This window comes from Bidens hawaiensis, unplaced genomic scaffold (assembly GCF_021521415.1).
Source record: "Bidens hawaiensis isolate Kalapana, Puna unplaced genomic scaffold, B.hawaiensis_p1.1 tig00039687_1, whole genome shotgun sequence".
Taxonomy (NCBI): domain Eukaryota; kingdom Viridiplantae; phylum Streptophyta; class Magnoliopsida; order Asterales; family Asteraceae; genus Bidens; species Bidens hawaiensis.
The window spans coordinates 25,388-44,220 of record NW_027505624.1 but is presented as its reverse complement, the minus strand read 5'-3'; the positions used below and the strand labels follow the sequence as shown (position 1 = coordinate 44,220).

General features: G+C 40.2%; 2 protein-coding genes across 2 annotated transcripts; both read left to right on the top strand.

The window, feature by feature from the left end:
* The first annotated feature begins 10,050 nt into the window (after nucleotides 1-10,050).
* Nucleotides 10,051-10,978, top strand: LOC143614334 (uncharacterized). Its single transcript, XM_077087806.1, has 2 exons — nucleotides 10,051-10,235; nucleotides 10,369-10,978. Exons 1-2 carry the CDS (start codon nucleotides 10,051-10,053, stop codon nucleotides 10,976-10,978), a joined length of 795 nt encoding a protein of 264 aa, XP_076943921.1.
* Nucleotides 10,979-16,394: 5,416 nt separating this feature from the next.
* LOC143614333 (F-box protein At5g41720-like) lies at nucleotides 16,395-17,322 on the top strand. Its single transcript, XM_077087805.1, has 2 exons — nucleotides 16,395-16,876; nucleotides 16,992-17,322. Exons 1-2 carry the CDS (start codon nucleotides 16,395-16,397, stop codon nucleotides 17,320-17,322), a joined length of 813 nt encoding a protein of 270 aa, XP_076943920.1.
* The last annotated feature ends 1,511 nt before the right edge of the window (nucleotides 17,323-18,833 follow it).

Below are 18,833 nucleotides of genomic sequence, written 5' to 3'. Positions count from 1 at the left end.
TTTTCCTTTTGTAATTATAGTTTGGATGATTAATGAGAAAGATCTCCTTGTCTTTTGTGAATAATCTTTTGTTCCAAGATAATATCTTTTAGGAGATATTTTTGAAATTTACAACATTTTGAAATGTTTAACAGATTGGATAACTATGATGACGTGGTGGAGAGAGAAGCTCATTGAGGACAACTAATAAGACATGTCTGGTGCCTTCTGACAGCCTGTTTTCATTATCTTGAATTTCCCGCCTAACGTGTTAACCATCTGGCGGTCCGCGGTTTCTCTCTCCTCTGTCACTTTATGGATCGTATTAATTGCGATGGGTATAAATATAACCCTTGTGATTTCCATTTAATCTTTATCACTTTCAGATTTCTCTCAAACGCTCTAGACTTTCAAACCTTCTCTGAGATTTCTTCCCCTTTTCTGAGATTTCTTCATCTTTCTATTATTCAAATGGCTAAAGAAAAGAAAGGTACCCCCATTATAAACGAGGTTGAAGTCTGCCTTAAAGAGGAGGATTATAACGACGTTGTAAATGTGTACGGATTGACGACGGAGTGGGAACCGGAACGTCCTGCTAGTGGTTCTATTGCTATGAGTCCACCTCCGAAGAAAATGGCTGTATATATAGAACACTTTACAACAGGGAACTTCCGGATTCCGGTGACCAAGTTTGTCGCATCGATCTTGACGACTTATGGGATCCATCTCTCCCAGATCCATCCTTTTGGGATGTTGAGGATTCGGCATTTCGAGTTCTGTTGCCAATCTCGCAACCTTGAACCGACTGTTGGCATGTTTGCCGTGTTTTATAAGATGACTTTTCGTGATGGGTGGTACAGTTTTGCATCCATCAAGAAGAGGACCATAGGCACGGAGTGGCTCCGTAGCCTTCATGGCTGGAAGCCAAAAAAATTTTGGATCCCAGAAGACGTCATTCCTTTCAAGATGACGAAGTGTAAGGCGGAAGCTTCCATGACCGTGGTTCCTGCCAGTGCTCACGAGGGTCAGGCGTGGTATAAAACGCTAATCTCCATGCCAACTCCCTTGCGCCCAATTTACGAAGGGGCGATGGTGAGCGCCAAGATGAGCCGTTCGTGGCCATTCCCCGAGTTAGAACCATATTACGAAATGACCAACAAGATTAAGCTTTCGTGTTATATCTGTGTTTTTTTTTTACAAACGCCTAATTTCTGGCTTGTTTCATTTTTTATACAGGTGAGGGTTCCGCCTTCAGCACTTTATTGGATCATGAAGGGTGCATGATGGTACGTTGTCCGATTGAACCTAGGGACGGCCCCTTTTTGGATCGAACTCGCAACAATTTTTTATTCCCTACTGTATTTCGTCCAGAACCTGTGGTTTCCGAACCTATGTATGCCAAAGGTGAGAAGTATGTTCAAGAAATCGTACTCAAAGGTGAGGGCATTTTACAACCCCAACCCATAACTGCCATTACATCTAGCGAAGTGATCGTACTCTTTTCATCTAGCGATGAGTCATCACTTTGTGAAGAAGTATATTCGACTGATGTTAACAAAGATGTGGACTCAATCGCAGGTCTTACCCGTCAACGAGCCACTTCTAGTCAGGCGGTGGGTCAAGATGAAGTTGATACTGCTGCGGACGCCAAGGGTCCGGAAGCTGATAATATTACCGCTGAGGGTAAACGTCCAGTCGTTGATGCGGACGTTTGTAAAGTGGTCGGGAAGCACAAGGTTAATCCGGTCACAAATACCTTAAAGAAGAAAAAATCCAAGAAGGCAAATCCTGCCGCCCTGGAAGATCGCTTGGATCAACTTGACGCGAACGATCCTTCATTAGGTATGCAACGTCTGTTTACTTGTAAGCTGCTATGTATTAGAATTTTTCTAACCTTTTGCTAATGTTTTTCAGTGAACCTGGATAATCTTTCCTAGGGTATTTCTGGTTTGAAAGACTCACCTCTTCATCCGCCACCACCGCCTCCTAACACTCCCATGGACCCGGTAATTGTGGCGGATGATTCTCCCTTGAAGGACAAGGGGATCGACACGACTGATCATGCCAAGGTGTTGCCCTCTTATAATGTTTACCGTTTCAGGGATCAAGGGGGTATAAGCACGTTCCCTTATGCTTCCCAAACTTCTCCTACACCTGAAGAGGAAGACCCTACCCCGCATCAACCTAATTGGACCTTACGTCGGGATTTGACATTCCGTGACGTGGACGTATGTTATGAATTTCTGCGGGAGAGACTTCCACACGGTGAAAAGGAGAGACGTCGCCTCAGTATCCGCCAGGAATTGCTGAATTCCCACTCTTACTATGTGGCAAATTCTATTTCCACTACCCATTAAATAACCAGAGACTGGCTGGCGATGAATGAGGAATGGGACGAACTGGCGGCCTCTGCTTCCGATGCCAAAGAAGAAGCCCTTAGGGCTATCAACGAAGCTAGGGAAGCCAACCAGGCCTTGGAGGCGGAGAGGGTTGCTCGATCCGCTGCTGAGGAAGCGAGGGGTGTTCTCCAGAAACAATTGAATGAACAAGCCAAATTGATGAATGAACAAGCCAAGTTGATGGAGACTCTTCAAGCTGAATCAGCTTCTAAGGACAAGCGTCTACTTGACCTTAATGCCAAAAACCGTGCGCAGGCCTTGGAATGCGCTGGTCATAAGTTGGAACTTGTCCAAGCCAAAGCGGATCGAAAATGGCTACTGTCGGAAGCTATCCCCAAGGTATATATCTTATTCTTATCACAAATAATCTAAGTGTTGTAGAGTTACTCATGTATGATTGTTTCAACAGGTCATCGCCGATGTTCGGGCTAGAGATGAGCTTGGGAACTGTGTTGCTATCCTTCTGAAAGCTTCTAAACAAGCTGGTCGCCAACTGGGTTTCCAAGAAGGTTATCAGTTTGGCGCAACTTCCAAGCGTCCGGAAGAGTATGTCTTAGCTGGTCAAGACACTGTTGCCATCCTTAAGCAGAAATCAAAGGATTTCGATTCGTTGAAATTTTCTTTGACGGATCAGATAACCGAGCTTGCTGAAAAGGAAGATAGCATTCGGCAGTTAAAAACTCTTCTTGAGCTTGATGAAGAGGAAGAAGATGCAGAAGATGTGGGAGATGCGGGAGGCAAGGATACAGAACACGAAGATGCGGCGCCGTAGATAGATCTTTTTCTTTTTTTAATTAGGCTTCTCCACCTCTTGTAATCCCTTTTTGTATAAATAAAGAAGGTTTATTATTGTATCCGGCACACTTTGTTTATTTTTTATAATATAAGTGTTTTCAGAGGATCTTCTTTGTGTACGAATAAAGGATTATATGATAATACAAGTCTCAAATGACTGAAATGAAAGTTTTCATAACTAAGGCATAAGCCAAATTACAAGAAACGAAATTACAAAGGTTCTTAACATCCAGTTAGGCACGCAGGCCAAAAGTCAAACCCTCTAAATCTAGCATTTCCTCAGTTGGGCCCCATTCCAAGTTCTAGGGATCTCCGTCCCGTCCAACCTTTCTAGTTTGTAGGCACCTTTAGATAGAACTTTCTGTATTCTATAAGGTCCTTCCAAGGTAGGGGCCAACTTGCCCGGAGGATCTTGCCCCGAGGCTTCATTACTGCGGAAGACGAAGTCTCCCGCGTCGAATTCACATCTTTGGATCCACCAGTTGTAATATTTTTGCAACTGGCGTTTATAATTATGCTCGCGGATCGACGCCAATTCCCTTCTTTCCTCATGGAGGTTAAGGTTCATCAGGAGTTCCTGATCGTTATCCTCGATCATGAGGACTCTGGCAGATGGGTTCCCGATTTCGGCTGGAATCATGGCCTCTGTGCCATAAGGTAAACTAAAGGGGGTTTCGGAATTACTGGGAATTCCTTTGAGTGCGGAAAGCCCATAACACATGGTGCAGTTCGTCGACCCAACCCGTCCTTATAGTTCCTAGTCTGGCCTTAATTCCTTCTTTGATGGTCCGATTGGTTCGTTCAACCTGACCATTCGCTTGCGGGTGGGCTACTGAGGTGAAGATTTGAGAAATGTGTAACTCTTTCAACCATTCTTGTAGCCCACTGTCCGTGAACTGAGTCCCGTTATCACTAACGAGTTCTAGAGGAAGACCAAACCGACATATTATGAACTCCCACAAGAATTTCTTGACACTTGCTGCTGTTATGGAAGCAACCGGTTTAGCCTCCACCCACTTTGTGAAGTAGTCAGTGGCTACTATCAAGAATTTGACACGTCCAGGGGCTTCGGGAAAAGGTCCCATTATGTCTACTGCCCATTTCTGAAACGGCCAAGCTGAAGTGACTGGAACTAACTCGTTCTTAGGTCGTAGCGTGTTAGGGGCATGTCGTTGGCAAGAATCGCACTTTCTAATTTCATTCACAGCGTCCAAGTGCATCCCTGGACAATAGTATCCGACATTCATTAATTTCGTCACTACCATGCGCGGGCCAGCGTGAAGACCACAAATGCCTTCGTGAACCTCTCTGATTAAGTAGTTCGCGTCCTCGGCATCCACACATCGTAATAGTGGTCCGAGGAAGGAACGTCGGTATAAAACACCGTCAAGTATTTGATAGTTCAAGGCCTTGTGTTTTATCTTCAGGGCCGCTGTTTTTCCCTCCGGAAGTGCTCTGGATGACAGGTATGCTATAATGGGTGTCATCCAGGATTCCACTCCCGTTTGGATCACTAAAACTTGATGTTGCGGGACAGACGGGAGGTCTAATATTTCGATGCGGATGTCTTTGGCAAAATGTTCGAAGTTTTTTGAAGCCAATTTACTGAGAGCATCTGCTGATCTATTCTCACTTCTCTTTATATGAATGACTTTGCAGGAAGAGAACTGGAGCATCAAATCTTTTTCCTGCGACACGTAAGAAGCCATGATATCATTTTTTGCTTCATATGTGTCGTTGATCTGTCCCGCAATCAACATGGAATCTACCCGGACTTCCAAATGCTTAACCCCAAGCTTTTTGGCTATTCGTAAGCCTGCTAAGAAAGCTTCATATTCTGTCTCGTTGTTGGTGCTTTTGAAGTCCAACTTTATGGCATATGTAAACTCATGGCCCTCGGGATTAACTAGCCTGAGGCCAGCGCCATATCCCTCCCTGCTCGAGGCTCTGTCTGTAAACAAAGACCAAATCTGTCCTGATTCCGGAGGTGCTTGGGGTTGTTGCTCGATCAAACATTCTTTTTCCTTGTGATGCGGGACTTCCGTCACGAAGTCCGCCAGCACCTGCCCTTTGATTGCTGGTCAAGGTTTGTATTCAATTGCGTGTTCACCTAGCTCGATGGCCCATTTGGCCAGTCGCCCAGACAGTTCTGGCTTGCTGAGAACGTTTTTGAGCTTGTATCCAGTTAAGACATTGATGGGGGTGCCCTTGAAAGTACCTGCGGAGGCGTCGTGCAGCATAGACCAGTGCCAAAACAAGTTTTTCTAGCATGGAATATCTTGTTTCTGGATCCGATAGTGTTCTGCTGACGTAGTAGATCGGTGTTTGAACATTCTTGCGATCTGTCAGAAGGACGGCCCCAATAGCAATGTCTGAAGCTGATAGGTATAACGTCAAAGGTTTTCCCGCGTGAGGTGCTGTTAACGTGGGGAGTTCCATCAAACATTTTTAACCTCCAAGAAAGCTTGTTCCGCTTCCGCGGTCCATTTAAATTGTGCTTTCTTGAGGCAATTCCTTAGAGTTGAGATGAAAGGATGAGACTTGGCTGCATGATTTGCCAAAAAACGAAAGCAACCAGTCGGCCATTGAGTATCTGAACTTCCTTGAAGGAAGATGGGGAAGGCATGCGGGCTATAGCTTGAACTTTATATGGGTTAGCTTTGAAGCCCGCATCCGTGACAATCACTCCCAGAAACTTTCCTTCTTCCATTCCAAATGAGCACTTGGCCGGATTCAACTTCATGTTAATACCTTTCAAGGTTTCAAAAGTCTCTTCAATATCTCTCAACATCTGGTCTTCCTCAACACTTTTGATTACGAGATCATCCATATACACCTCTAAATTTCGACCGATTTGTCCTTTAAACGCTATGTCCATCAATCGTTGGTACGTGGCTCCCGCATTTTTCAGTCCGAAAGGCATCATTTTGTAACAAAAGGTGCCTTGATCGGTACGGAATGCTGTTTTGTCCTCGTCGCCCGCTGCCATGCGGATCTGATGGTAGCCTCTGTAGGCATCCAGGAAACACTTGAATTTGAATGGTGCTACGACATCAACCTTGAGATCTATTTCAGGTAAAGGATAACAATCCTTGGGACATGCTTTATTTAGGTCCTTGAAATCGATACACATCCGCCATGACCCATTGCTTTTGGGGACAATAACTGGATTAGCAACCCAGCTCTGATTACGAATTGGTCGGATAATTCCAGCTTGTAAGAGGTCCTGGACTTGCTCGTTCATTGCTTTTGTTTGTTCCGGACCCATCTTACGTTGTTTCTGAACAATTGGTGTGAACAACGGATTTACCCTTAATTTGTGTTCCACAATGTTCCGCGGGACACCAGTCATATCCGCGGGTTGCCATGCGAAAACATCAACATTCTTTAATAATAACTGTTTCAAGAAGATCCGTACTATCTCGGAAATAGCAGGTCCTATTGTTACAGTTTGATCAGGAAATTTTTTGTTCAAAACCCATTTCTCTGGTTCAGTCTTCACAGTTTGTTTTGGAATCTTGCTAGGTTTTGAGCTCTCGGTTGCAAAGCAGTGCCGATTAACATGAATTATTGCTATGCCAGTGCAAGTTGGAACTCCTACCGCACCGTGTGCTGTGGACGGATGAGCATTAAAGTCACCAATCGCTTCTCGTCCAAGAATAATGTCATGTTTTGATGTTGCTGGCAGAACCAAAAATTCGACCTGTCGGTCCTAGAATGAATTCCATCGCTTAGGGTGACTGTGAATGAAATTACACCTCGCGGATGCATTATTTCCTCTCCGAACCCAGATACTGGAGCGTGGATGAGTTTTAATCTTTCATTGTCTTCTTCATCAAGTTGTTCAAAACATTGTTCATACATAATGTCCGAAGTATTACCGGTGTCGAAGAAGACAAATTGGGAACGATAGTGTCCGAATAAGGCAGTGATGATCAAGGGGTTTTTGTTATTCGGGCCCCCCTTGATTCGAGGAAATATCACTGGCTCATTCTTCCATTCCTCATCATCAGACTCCTTCCTCGTTTTCCTTGTATCGTATCCGCCTTGTATCATATGGACGTTTAAATCTCTGACTTGCTTTTTACTCGGACCCTGGATATCCCGTGCAGGAGCTTTACCATTGTCAGGTTTCCCACCTTTTACCAGGTGTCCAAGTTTTCCAGACTTTACAGCGTCTTCAATTTCATTTTTTAATGTTCTGCACTCATTCGTATTATAACCAATGTCATCATGATACGAACAACGCTTCTTCGGGGCAAGGAATGACCTTCTCGTCAGTGGTTGCGGTTTTCTAAAATTCACATTCTCCGTGGTGAGAATTTCGGTGGGAGTCTTTCAAAGAGGAGTCCAATTATTGGGACCTCGGTTCGAGGGTCCCGCTTTGGTTTTGTTGCCTATGAGGGATCGTGCATCAAATGGTTTTGGTGCTTCCATACTTGGCTGAAGTCTCGACCAGATAGGGCCTTTCTCCTGTCTATTTGGTCTCGGAGTTTGAAACTCGACTTTAAATTTTTGCTTTGAGTTACCACTTCTCAATGTTTTCTCAGTGTTCGCATACTCCTTTGCTGCAGTCATGAGATCGTCCCACTCTTTTGGCATTCCATCTCTGCCAGTAAATGTGCGGACTAAATCATCATATCTGACGTTTTTGCGGAAGGCACCACGAAGCATGTCTTTTCTAATTCCACCGACGCTCAGGCTCTCGTCATTGAACCTGGTGATAAAATCTTCTATAGACTCGTTATCGCGACGAATGACATCTAAAATTTCTAATTGGTCTCGTTTATGTTTCTTCTGCTGGCTGAAGTGTTGAGAAAATTTTTTCACCAGATCGTCCCAACTAGAAACCTCTCCGTCAGGTAACTTTTCAAACCACTCTCTTGCTGCCCCTGTTAGTGTCAATTCAAACATATGACACCAATAGGGGAGCGTCCAACCACTAACGCCTCCTACCGCTATAAAATTCTGGAGATGATCACTTGGATCAGTCATACCATTATATTTACCCACTGATGTAGGTATTTTAGCATTGACAGGAAATGGTGCTGTGGCAATACTTGCTATGAACTTTGATTTTTCGGCGAAAGCCGCGGGGCGATATGGTTTGGTAAAGTCTCGTTCAGCATTGCTATGGTATTCGGTGTGGCGGACTATGTCATGCGGACGACTACTTCTCGCCTGCGAGCTCATCCTACTATCCCCGGTATACATACTGCAATCTCCCGGGTGGTAAGATGAATCGTAACTATCAAACTCGTCCAAATAAGATGGTATCCGCATGTCTATGCAGGACGAGGGCGTAGCCTTGGTAATTCGCCAAACTCTGGCTCCGCCTGTTGGCTGTAACGAATCTAACTTCCTCTCACTATTGGCGGGGGGAAGGGGATCCCCTAGGGGATTCCTCATAATCCAAAGTGCGAGCGTGAAGTCGTTCGTTACGTTTTCTACGCTCGTATTCAGCCACCAAACTTTGTTGTTGCACGTGGAGCCACTCTTCAGGAGTTAATGCTCCTTTGGATCTAGAATTACGTTGATGAGATCTCGCCATATCAGAATCGCCTGAATTATTTTCCAGACCCAATTCTGGCTGTTTCCGGCGAGTCTCTTCCATAATTCGTTTTTTATTACCCAAATTGGAACCTTCCGGTGCCAAGGCACGTCCCATGTTTGTGGGAGTGGTACCGGTTGGTTCTGTAACATTTTCTAGGGTAAAACCCCCAGGTGTTACCTTAGTGATTCGTGACCCCGGAGCAGGGACACGTTCAAGAGCACGGCCACTTGGAGTCGTGATACGTGCAAAAACACTAAGACCCGGAGGTGCTTCTGTGTTAGTTACATGTGAATCGAGTGCAGGAGTTCCCGTCGGCCCTTCAGAAAGTTTACTCATATCAAACGAACCAAAAAACCAACGGAGAAAAAATTATGCAGTTTTAACACAAAAAACGGATGGCGCCAATGAAGAAACACGGATCCGATCCCTGGGTATGGGTCCTGGATCCAATGAGTCCACAGGGTAAAGTACGATAATTATTACTAAGACATGAGTGTAACTTCCCAAAGTCCAATGACTAGAACCTGCAAACAGACACCGCGAGTCTCGTTACAGGAAGGACAAGAGGGGGGGGGGTCTTCCTGTAACCACCCTCCGGCATCAGAATCAGTAACGTTCGTAAATGGAGAAAGTACTGAAGTAAACAGACTAAGTGTAGTCAGAATGCAAGTGAGTGAATGAATACCTCATACCATTTGACAAAGTATTTATAGACGAAGGATGTAGGAAAGTGATTGGGCCAGCAGTCCTCTTCTAGAAGATCTTCGATAACCGCCTGGACACGTGTCCTTTTATGATAGGTTGAGCTATACGCCCCATGTGCATGGGTATAACAACCTGGACACGTGTCGCCCAATGATATGATGGTTTGCCTCCAGGCCATGTGCACGGTTATAACAACCTGGCCAGGTGTCCTTTGCTCATTGGCTGGTAGGTCACTTATTCCTCAAGTAACAATCGTAAATGTTCTTCTAGGCGATAACTGGTTGATGACAGCTGTCCCGATGGCACTTCCTCCTAATTGTTCGGGCGGACTGATGTCCTGTCATGCGGACGACTTCTGAGGTTGCAGGAATGCTTCCGCGCGTGGTATGAGGACGTTCCTCCTCTACCGTGATATGCTGGTGATCCGTATGCCCCGCGGGTGGCCTATTAGAGGTTCCTCTATGACCCGCGGGTAGTACTTAAGGGTATTTGGGTCTTTTTGGTATCCTACCTCTATAGTACGTCAAAGAGTTTGCACCATCGCCTAAATCAAAGAGTCTTGATCTTGGTTTTCTACAAGACGATACTCGAATCCTTGTGACATCAGAGCAATGAATGATGGTGTTCATGAAAACCGATCCAAAGAATAACCGAAGAGATTCGTATTATGTTTGTAAACCTGCTACTAAACAGATTTCGGCATTGCCGCGTCCCAAAGGAAATCATAGAGTTAAGAAGATGGCAATTGTGGTGATGAGTTCGGAGCCATTACATTACAAGATTATCAGATTTTCTTACCACAAGTAAGTTTATGCATATAGGGTTTCATGTTTTTAAGAAACATATATATAATATAATGCATGCATGGCTTATATATAGAACTTAATTTATGCATTACATATTTAACGTTAAGTTTTTTTTTTCAATTTGGTGCAGTTGTTTGAGACGGTGGAGGAAGTTCTACAGCGGGTACGGTTGTGATATATTCGACTCGTTGACGTGGAAATGGCGATCACTAAAGCATGTAGAGTTGCCTTATTGTGTAAACTTGACTGATTCGCAACCAATCACAGTGAGCGGTTCGATCTACATGTTATTATCTAATAACGACGTGTTAAAGTTGGATGCATATACAGAAAAGTGGAAAGTCTTTTCGTCTCCAATTCCGTATGACGAGTCTGGTTTTTCGAAGCCACAAATGGAGCTCGTGAAGTGTGGTGTAAGATTGGGGCTAGCTTGTAAGTCGACAAGGGCTAATGGCGTTTGGGAGATCTGGGTTCACAGTACGCTGGATGAAGGGTGGGAGAAACAAGATGTTGCTGCAGAAACTAAGAGTAAATTTGAGTCGCTAAAGGCGTTACATGGTCCGGATACAAGCGTTATGGTGGATGGCCGCACGCTCGTGTTTTACAAGTTTAAAGAGCATGGCAATAACATGATCGGTAAGGTGGTGTTAAATGACGACCCTTGTCAAATCTTCTCCTTCCGGTCAGATTTCGAGCCACTTGATTTGGTGGGGAATCAATCATATATAGACTTTAAGTAGATGTCGATATGGATCTTGCTATTATTTGTTTTAAACTAGCTAATACTGATAGATAGATGTTTTGTTTTGCTATAACAACATTATGAATTAAGTTGAATTTAGTGGCAATATACCAACCAACTTGATTAATTTTCACTTGACTACACCACCTTTGTCCTCCGCAATAAAATATATGATAAAACATATATGGCTTCTACATTTACTTGATGCAGTGTCAAAAATATTAAGAACTCATAAAACTTACCAGCCAATTATACCAAGAGCAACATTCAAAGGTGATTTGCATCAAAATACTACCGTTTTGACAGCCACAAAAACTATGTTTTAACGACAACAAAAATGCAGCAAAAACTGTGATTTTGACAGCACTAAAAAATGCAGAGAATCTGCTATTTTAACAGCACTAAAAATGCAATGAAATTGCACCTTTGGCATCACAAAAATTGCAACAAAACTACAATTTTGACAGCAATTATATGCAGTAAAACAGTTCTATATGACAACATTCAAAGCCATTAAGAGTGTCACTGAAATGGTAATTCCACAGGCAACCCGATAGATGAAGGTGGTTGTCCAGCTCGAATGGCGACCACCGTGGAAAACATATTCCGTTCTTGAGGACAAGAACGTTTTGAAGCGCGGGAATATTGATACGTGCCAACCACATCAATAACATACGTTCATTTGCAACCACATTTAATTTGCATGCTTAAATTATGCACCTTTAATTTAGTTTGCATGTTTCCATGTTGCATATATCCATTCCTAGAATTTAGAGTAGCGGAGTAGTGTTGGTTTATTAACTCCTTTGCATCGTATGCCTATATAAGGCATTTTAACTTTGTTTAATGTTAAGAAGAAGAAGAAAATTGTTAAAACAATGTATGGTTCTCTTTATTATTTGTTTGGAGTCTAACCCGCTCAAAGAGTCATTGTTTTGGGAGATTAGCCATCTTGAATCGGCTTACTATCATGGTGGAGGAGCAAAAGTCTATGAACCGGTGCTACACGGCCTACACCCACCAAAAGATCGACTTCCGAATGTTTCTTGATGTTAATTAGTTTCTTGAATTTAAGATTTTGTTACTTTTAAAAAGATGTTTTAAGAGGACATGATGTTTGACTCACGGCGGCAAACGTCGGTGGTGGTGACGGATTGGTTTTCGCTGGTATGAAATGAAACCAACTGCCAGCAATAGAGAGGCGGTGGCCGGAAGAAATAGTCGACCGGTGGGTTTTAGTGAGCATATGAATAGGTAACCCTAACAACCCATTTTTTTAAAAACATCAACCCAATTTAACCCGGTTTAAAAACAAATAGGATAACGACACGTGACCTGAATCTGTGTTGACGATGCATTATGTTGCTAACGTATGGTAGCGGCGATGCGTTATATTGCTAACGTAGGGTAGCAGCGATGCGTTATCACTAACGCATCGTGGAACCCTTGTGTTGTTATAACAAGGTAGCAGCAACATAACGCATCGCCGCTACCCTACGTTAGCAACATAACGCATCGTCAACCCTATGTTATATGTAACGTAGGGTAGCAACTATGCGTTATGTTGCTAACGTAGGGTAGCAGCGATGCGTTATCCACTAACGCATCGTCGACGACCTATTCCGGCCACGTGTCGTTATCCTATTTGTTTCGGTGACGCATCGTCGGTGTTCGCTATCATGTCGTCGACGACGAGTTAACAAAGGAACAAAGTTGGAAACTTGAATTATTGGGGATAATCTTGGAAACACATTCTTTAAATGGGTTATTATGAGAATTTTCCCATTTTTTTTGTGTGGTTGGCCTGGTTGTACACAGGTTTTGACCATGTATTGGTGAAACCAATTTCGGTGGGTCCACCCCCGGTTCAAAGTATGCTTTTTCTGAGGAACCGAAACTCGGATCGTACCCGCATATTGGGTCAGGTTCGGTTCCGACTAGGAACCACCAGGTCGGGTTTGGAACCAGTTTTTTTCCCACCTCAAGGCATGGCAAACTAAGTGGGTTGGCATGTTTGAATCATGGGTCGAGATGCGTTAGGATTAATTAGAGTTATGAGTGAAATGAGTTCCGATCAAAACAAGTTGTTTCAAAAAAAAAGATCGGTTTGGTTCTTTCAAAACGAGTTTGGGCAAAAGTGAAGTCAAGTTAAATATAGATAAAATAAAAGTACACAAAGGTACTTGAATGGATTCACCTAATATATTATCTTATGGTGATTAGTAACGGTAGTGGTTCTTGTGGTGTTCAAACTGGACCGTTGGCCTCTACTTTCATTTGTGTTTATTGGACAGTGGATCATAGATACAAACCGGTAAGTGACCAAAACTGGACAAAAATAAGAATTTTAGAACAATTTTACGCAAATAACCCTGACTTGCATGCACGATCATAACTCGACATATGAACTTTTACTTTCTTATAACTCAACATGGGAAGACAAAAAGCGATTTTTAGGACATGCGAATCTAGTAGTTAGAGATGCGAATTTGAATTGCGTATCCTTTAACCCTCACTAAGTTTTCCCTTCTGTCCTCCATGAATTTCCAATTCTTGTGATGACAACTAAATATATATAATGAGAAATTTATAAGTAATTTTGCATTATGTACAATATGTGCATGTTGTAACTTTATCTTGTAAACTAGTTTTTATCTCTCGTATTATGGGGGCTGTGTTTCTTTTTCGTGTCTTAAACTTATAATTTTTTTGGATTTTAATTTTATTTATTGTAAGAAAGTTAATAATATACTTAGGATTTGATGATGAAATAGTTTCACAAATAAATGAGATATTATAATCCATTTGAAAGTTATGGGTTCGGTGAGAACCGTTACCTGCTTGAATTACCTTTTTTTTTACTTTATAATTGTTTCTTAAGATAAATAATATTTTTTTTCTTAAAGAAAATTGAATATTAATTTATAGTATATCCATATTTTATAGGTTTTATATTAAATATTTTGTGAGATTAATTTTAATATAATTAGATGTTATAACCCGTTTAAGGTTATCTGGGTTTGGTAAGACTCATACCGGTGAATTCGGGTCAAATGCATGAGAAGTCTTCATTTACAAATAAAACAATCTGGTGGCTTGTGAGAATGTAAAAAGCAAACAGAGAGCTTTTAAAGGTTTCTTTATATTTATTTAAGATTAACAATCTTAGTTCTATTTTTTTTTCTTTTCTTTTCCTTTTTTTATTTTGCACGCAAAATGCATTGTAATTTATTTACATCCTCATATGTTGTTTTACTAAATTCGTTTATAATATTTATGTATTTTTTTGGATTTTAATTTTATTTATTGTAAGAAAATTAATAATATACTTAAGCTATGATGATAAAAGGGTTTTAAAAATAAATGAGATGTTATACCCTTTTTAAAAGTTATATGGGTTTAGTGAGACTCATGACCCGTTTATTATTTTTTACTATAAAATTGTTTCTTAATTATAAATAATATATTTTTTTAAAAATGAATATTGATTTTTAATATATCCATATTTTATAGAATTTTCATATCAATATTTGATGAGATTAATTTTTAATATAATAAGATGTTATAACCCGTTTAAAGGCTATCTGGGTTTGGTGAGACCCTTACCCATTAAATTGGGGCAAATGCATAAGAAGTATTCATTTAAAAATATAGCAATCTGGTGACTTGAGAGAATTTAAAGAGTTTTCGTTTATATATTTTATAAGATTTAAGATAAGTATCTAACCGTATGCAAATCTATGTGTACATGTGTTGAAAGCACAGTCAGCTTTGTAAATGGCTAAATTCCAACTATAAAATAAACTTATCTTGCAACATTTTGGCTATAAGATTTACATTAATTAAGATGTTTGTTTGGTTTGGGACTGTTATCCGGTTCCAAACCCAAACATAAGTTACATAACCGAAACAAATTAAGTGAAAAACAAATAACAACCGACTAGGGCTGTTCACGAGCCGAGCCGAACCGAGCGAAGGGTTGTTCGTTGCTTGGCTCGTTTACAACCGAACCGAACCGAGCAGCTGAAATTTGAACCGAGCGAAAATCGAAACGAGCCAAAATCGAATCGAACATTTTTCGATCGAACATCGAGCGATTTCGAGCATTATTTATTTATTTTTCAATTTAAAAAATTCAATAAGAAACAAATTTAAATGTTGTAAATGATATATTTTATAAATAAATTAGTAGTTTTTAGACAAACATGTAATATATTGTAATTTTTTCATTATAAATAAGTTTAGAATGAAATATAATGATCATGTAAACAAACTTTTAGTTTTGTAAAAACTTGAATTGAACAAATAAAACTATAAAAATTAACGGAATATGAAAAATTGTAAAGGCTAAAAATAATTGTAAGCTTATATTTATGTGTTTTGTCTATATATCTATATATATTTGTTCATATATAATTATATATAAAATAAATTAAAAATATTCGAGCCGATCCGAACCGAACATACCCTTGCTCGTTGCTTGGCTCGTTTACAAACCGAACCGAGCAGAGCGGCTCGTTTTCAATCGAGCGAGCAATTTTCGAGCGAGCAGCGAGTTCGAGCGTCGAGCGGTTTGGACGCCCTACAACCGACTCTAAGGTTTTCGGGCCGGTTAAATTGGCCCAGTTTGATATTTGCTCAACACAATTTAGTAAAAGGTGCACAAACCAGATTTTGAGCAAGAACAAATGAACAATTACAAATAAGTTTATATTTTCTAACCACCTTTTTTTTTCTTAATTTATGTTTAGTTTTCAATTAGTTAAAGAAACATTCTATTAAAGAAAATAGAATATTATAAATTTTGGATGTCTTTATTAACTGATTTTATTGCTTAAAAATAGTATCTTTATTCTCAAATTTGAGTTTAAAGATTTTACGGTAAGATAAAATTTTAAACTAGTTTAAAGAAAATAATATATAAAAAAAAAAAATCTTTACATATAAGGTTGTTTGTATTTAGAACTTCTACGTTACTTAACATAGTTCAACGCAAACAACTATACATTATATAATTTAAACATTATTTTTTGTATTTTTAAAATGTTCGACAAGCAATAAATAATCTTTTTTTAATAAAAACATATTACATTCCAATAACGAATTTATAGGCCATCAAATAATTCCAGATTTGCATTGAAAGTACAAAATCAAGATAAAATCTGATAATATACATTTAAAGAAACGCAAGTTTAAAAAGGAAAGGATATTTTATTTATTTTAATTATAAAAATCAAATAATATTACTTTTACTAATTAATTAATCCTATTACAACTTGCCCCCCCAAGTCTCAAATCTCCTATATATAAGATGACCCCCAAAATATACCTGTACATTATTAATATCTTTAAAACATCTCCACTTTGAAAACAACCCAAAATTTTCCATTCGTTTACCTTGTTTTTTTTTTTCTATGGAAGACTCCAAGCTTCCAAACGAGATGATCATGGAGATCATGTCCTGGGCACAGTTAAAAACCATTGACACCATGCGTTGTACGAGTAAATTTATCAATACACTCGCCAACGAATCGCTTGTTCTTGATATGAATATGAAAAGAAACAACATGGTGTCGGGTTTTCTCATACAAAATCCGCGAAGAGGTTGTTCGTACGTCAAAGAATTTGCACCATCTCCTAAATCAAAGAGTCTTGATCTTGGTTTTCTACAAGAGGATACTCGAATTCTTGCGACATCAGAGCAAGGAATGATAGTGTTCATGAAAACCGATCCAACGAATAATAGGAGATATTCGTATTATGTTTGTAAACCTGCTACTAAACAGATTTCGGCATTGCCGCGTCCCGAAGGAAATCATACAGTTGAGAAGGTGGCAATTGTGGTGATGAGTTCGGAGCCATTACATTACAAGATTATCAGATTTTCTGACCACAAGTAAGTTTATGCATATAGGGTTTCATGTTTTTAAGAAACATATAATGCATGCATGGCTTATACATCTTTAAGCATTATATTTAACGCTAATTTATATATTTTCAATTTGTTGCAGTTGTTTGAGACGGTTGAGGAAGTTCTACAGCGGGTACGGTTGTGATATATTCGACTCGCTGACGGGGAAATGGCGATCGCTAAAGCACATAAAGTTGGCTGATCTTGTACACTTTACTAACTCGCAACTAATCACAGTGAGCGGTTCGATTTACATGTTATTATCGAATAACGACGTGTTAAAGTTGGATGCATATACAGAAAAGTGGAAAGTCTTTTCGTCTCCAATTCCGTATGACGAGTCTGGTTTTTCGAAGCCACCAATAGAGCTCGTGAAGTGTGGTGTAAGATTGTGGCTGGCTTGTAAGCCGACAAGGGCTAATGGCGTTTGAGAGATCTGGGTTCACAGTACGTTGGATGAAGGGTGGGAGAAGCAAGATGCTGCTGCTGAAACTAAGAGTAAATCTGAGTCGCTAAAGGCGTTACATGGTCCGGATACAAGCGTTATGGTGGATGGCCGCACGCTCGTGTTTTACAAGTTTAAAGAGCATGGCAATAACATGATCGGTAAGGTGGTGTTAAATGACGACCCTTGTCAAATCTTCTCCTTCCGGTCAGATTTCGAGCCACTTGATTTGGTGGGGAATCAATCATATATAGACTTTAAGTAGATGTCGATATGGATCTTGCTATTATTTGTTTTAAACTAGCTAATACTGATAGATAGATGTTTTGTTTTGCTATAACAATATTATGAATTAAGTTGAATTTAGTGGCAATATACCAACCAACTTGATTAATTTTCACTTGACTACACCACCTTTGTCCTCCGCAATAAAATATATGATAAAACATATATGGCTTCTACATTTACTTGATGCAGTGTCAAAAATATTAAGAACTCATAAAACTTACCAGCCAATTATACCAAGAGCAACATTCTAAGGTGATTTGCATCAAAATACTACCGTTTTGACAGCCACAAAAACTATGTTTTGACGACAACAAAAATGCAGCAAAAACTGTGATTTTGACAGCACTAAAAAATGCAGAGAATCTGCTATTTTAACAGCACTAAAAATGCAATGAAATTGCACCTTTGGCATCACAAAAATTGCAACAAAACTACAATTTTGACAGCAATTATATGCAGTAAAACAGTTCTATATGACAACATTCAAAGCCATTAAGAGTGTCACTGAAATGAGACACAAGTCAACGTGATTTTTAGGCCATTTCTAATGAGTTTCACTTTTAGTTTGGAACTAGGAGTGTTCACCATTTAAATTGAACTCGAAATTCGAATTGAACTGCTATTATGGACATGATGCCAGGTCAGCAACTCAGTGTAATAGAGGAGTTAAAAAAGTAGAGATTTTTGGCCGCATGATCCGCATCAAGGGAAAACGACATGCGACTATTAGGGGTAAAATGGTAATTCCACAAGCAAACCGATAGATGAAGGTGGTTGTCCAGCTCGAATGGCGACCACTGTGGAAAACATATTCCGTTCTTGAGGACAAGAACGTTTTGAAGCGCGGGAATATTGATACGTGCCAAACACATCAATAGCATACGTTCATTTGCAACCACATTTAATTTGCATGCTTAAATTATGCACCTTTAATTTAGTTTGCATGTTTCCATGTTGCATATTTCCATTCCTAGAATTTAGAGTAGCGGAGTAGTGTTGGTTTATTAACTCCTTTGCATCGTATGCCTATATAAGGCATTTTAACTTTGTTTAATGTTAAGAAGAAGAAGAAGAAAATTGTTAAAACAATGTCTTGTTCTCTTTATTATTTGTTTGGAGTCTAACCCGCTCAAAGAGTCATTGTTTTGGGAGATTAGCCATCTTGAATCGGCTTACTATCATGGTGGAGGAGCAAAAGTCTATGAACCG

What these genes read in the sequence shown, in the direction of transcription:
- LOC143614334 (XM_077087806.1), top strand. Translation starts at nt 10,051, where the DNA reads ATGGTGTTCATGAAAACCGATCCAAAGAATAACCGAAGAGATTCGTAT. An exon ending in ATCAGATTTTCTTACCACAA is followed by an intron (nt 10,236 to 10,368) that starts GTAAGTTTATGC and finishes AATTTGGTGCAG; the next exon opens with TTGTTTGAGACGGTGGAGGA.
- LOC143614333 (XM_077087805.1), top strand. Translation starts at nt 16,395, where the DNA reads ATGGAAGACTCCAAGCTTCCAAACGAGATGATCATGGAGATCATGTCC. An exon ending in ATCAGATTTTCTGACCACAA is followed by an intron (nt 16,877 to 16,991) that starts GTAAGTTTATGC and finishes AATTTGTTGCAG; the next exon opens with TTGTTTGAGACGGTTGAGGA.